Source organism: Hipposideros armiger, unplaced genomic scaffold (assembly GCF_001890085.2).
Source record: "Hipposideros armiger isolate ML-2016 unplaced genomic scaffold, ASM189008v1 scaffold_1001, whole genome shotgun sequence".
NCBI lineage: Eukaryota > Metazoa > Chordata > Mammalia > Chiroptera > Hipposideridae > Hipposideros > Hipposideros armiger.
The window spans coordinates 516,324-518,204 of record NW_017732351.1 but is presented as its reverse complement, the minus strand read 5'-3'; the positions used below and the strand labels follow the sequence as shown (position 1 = coordinate 518,204).

The 1,881-nt window shown below is 37.5% G+C and overlaps 1 protein-coding gene across 1 annotated transcript in view; it reads left to right on the top strand.

Annotated features, from left to right (window-relative positions):
• The window catches only part of LOC109375903 (transmembrane protease serine 11B-like protein), a 12,082-nt gene that overhangs the window by 7,024 nt on the left and 3,177 nt on the right, over window positions 1-1,881 (top strand). Inside the window, exons 4-6 of the mRNA XM_019631461.1 lie at window positions 249-409; window positions 1,118-1,156; window positions 1,674-1,848. Coding sequence (XP_019487006.1) covers window positions 249-409; window positions 1,118-1,156; window positions 1,674-1,848 — 375 coding nt within the window. The remainder of the gene's footprint in view (window positions 1-248; window positions 410-1,117; window positions 1,157-1,673; window positions 1,849-1,881) is intronic.

Below are 1,881 nucleotides of genomic sequence, written 5' to 3'. Positions count from 1 at the left end.
GTCTACCTTGTACCTCAAGCCTTTCCTATTTTTCAGATTTGTAGAACTACTTGCCCTCTAAACTGAGTAACCTAGCTATATGCATACTGTCACTGAGTAAATGTAGACAGATGGACAGTCCTGTGATTAAAGTGAAGGTACTGTGCAAATCCATTAAAAAGCAGAAGAAATTGAGATATGAAAGATGAGGGAATGAGGAAAGAAATGTCATTTCTTAGCAACACATGACATCTTTATGTTGTTTCCAGTCCTGATGACAACAGTATGAGAGCACATATATGGCTGATATTCAAAGCTCCCAGATCAATGAAGGAAAACACAAGAAGGAGAATCGAAAACATCTTACGTCAGATGCTGAGTAATGACTCAGGATCCTTGACTACAGATCCTAATTCTCTAAGACTCACAGGTAAGCCTATGCACTAGCTGGGAGCAGGATTACTTTCATCTTTTTATCCATAACACATATCACAAACACCAGACACAAAGCTGATCCCCAATATTTCGTAAAAAAAGAATGTCACTGTTTTACATCTGAGCAATAATTTTTATTCTCTATTATTAAAAACACATTCAAATCATAATAATTCCACACCTTAAAACTAGTTCTGAGGGGGAAATGTCGCTTGTTATCTAAAGCAGTTAGTATGACTTTGAACAGTTCCTATAAGTAATGGTATGTCTTGCTATTCTTTTCATGATCTACAATTTTCCAAAACAGCCTAGGATCTGCCATTATAGCAGACCATTTTTTAAAAGTTATTTTTTTATGTTGACAGAAATCAGGTTCACTTGTAGGAACTTCCTGTTCTTCTAAAGAATGATACTGGCAATTTTCTACTCTAGATAATGTAGAATACAATTTCAATTAAATAAAAAGAAGTCTCTCACATGGAACTATGAAGATGATATTTCTATATCACATATTCACTTATTGTAAAAGAACAATTCAAATACACCAATGTCCTCTCCTTTTTATCAACATTTTATCATGAGATTCCAAATTACTTCTGGACCTTCTTGCCCTGCCGGACCTACCATCTTACTTCAGGGGCCCCTGGGTCATTGAATTAATGCAAGGTGTTAAATTTACCTTGTCCTTTGTGTTCTGTTTCAGAAATCAGTAAGGTCGATGCTGAAAAGATTATTAACAGCCGTAAGTTCATATACTTTTTAATTAAATGTATGAGATGATCTAAACATAAGTCAAGATTTGTTACTCTTGGCCAGGCACAGTCCTAAGTGCTTTATATATAACTTATTTAATTCTCACAACCATTCTAAAAGTAGGTATTATTATTACTGTCCCATTTTAGAGATGGGGAAATTGAAGCACAATAGAGTGAAATAACTTGCCCACATTCAACTAGTTTGTAAATGGTGGGACCAGAATTAAAACTAGGGAGGGGAGTCTGGTTGCAGAAGTCATGGACTTAACCATGACTCGATCTGACTCCCATTCTCCAAGTGCTGAGATGTCTTGGAGGTACTATGCTAGGTATGGAGGTGACTCAGGGGATGCTAGTGATCCCTGTACAGATTATTCTGTTCCTATAAATGTAAGATAGTGTCAGACAGAACATACAAGAATAATTCACTTCACTGTCAGCTTTGTAATCCAATAAACAGTATCTTTCTATTCTCAATGGAACAAAACTGACTGCCTCTGACAGGCTGTGGGAGACGAGCAAGGATGTCAGCTACATATGATAGAATCAAGGGAGGTTCTGCTGCTCAGGAGGGAGAGTGGCCATGGCAAGCAACTCTCAAAAGGAATGGCCGACACAGCTGTGGGGCATCTTTGATCAGTGACAAATACCTGGTGACTGCAGCTCACTGCTTTCAAAAGTAAGTTCATCATGTTTCCCAAGGCTAGGGAGA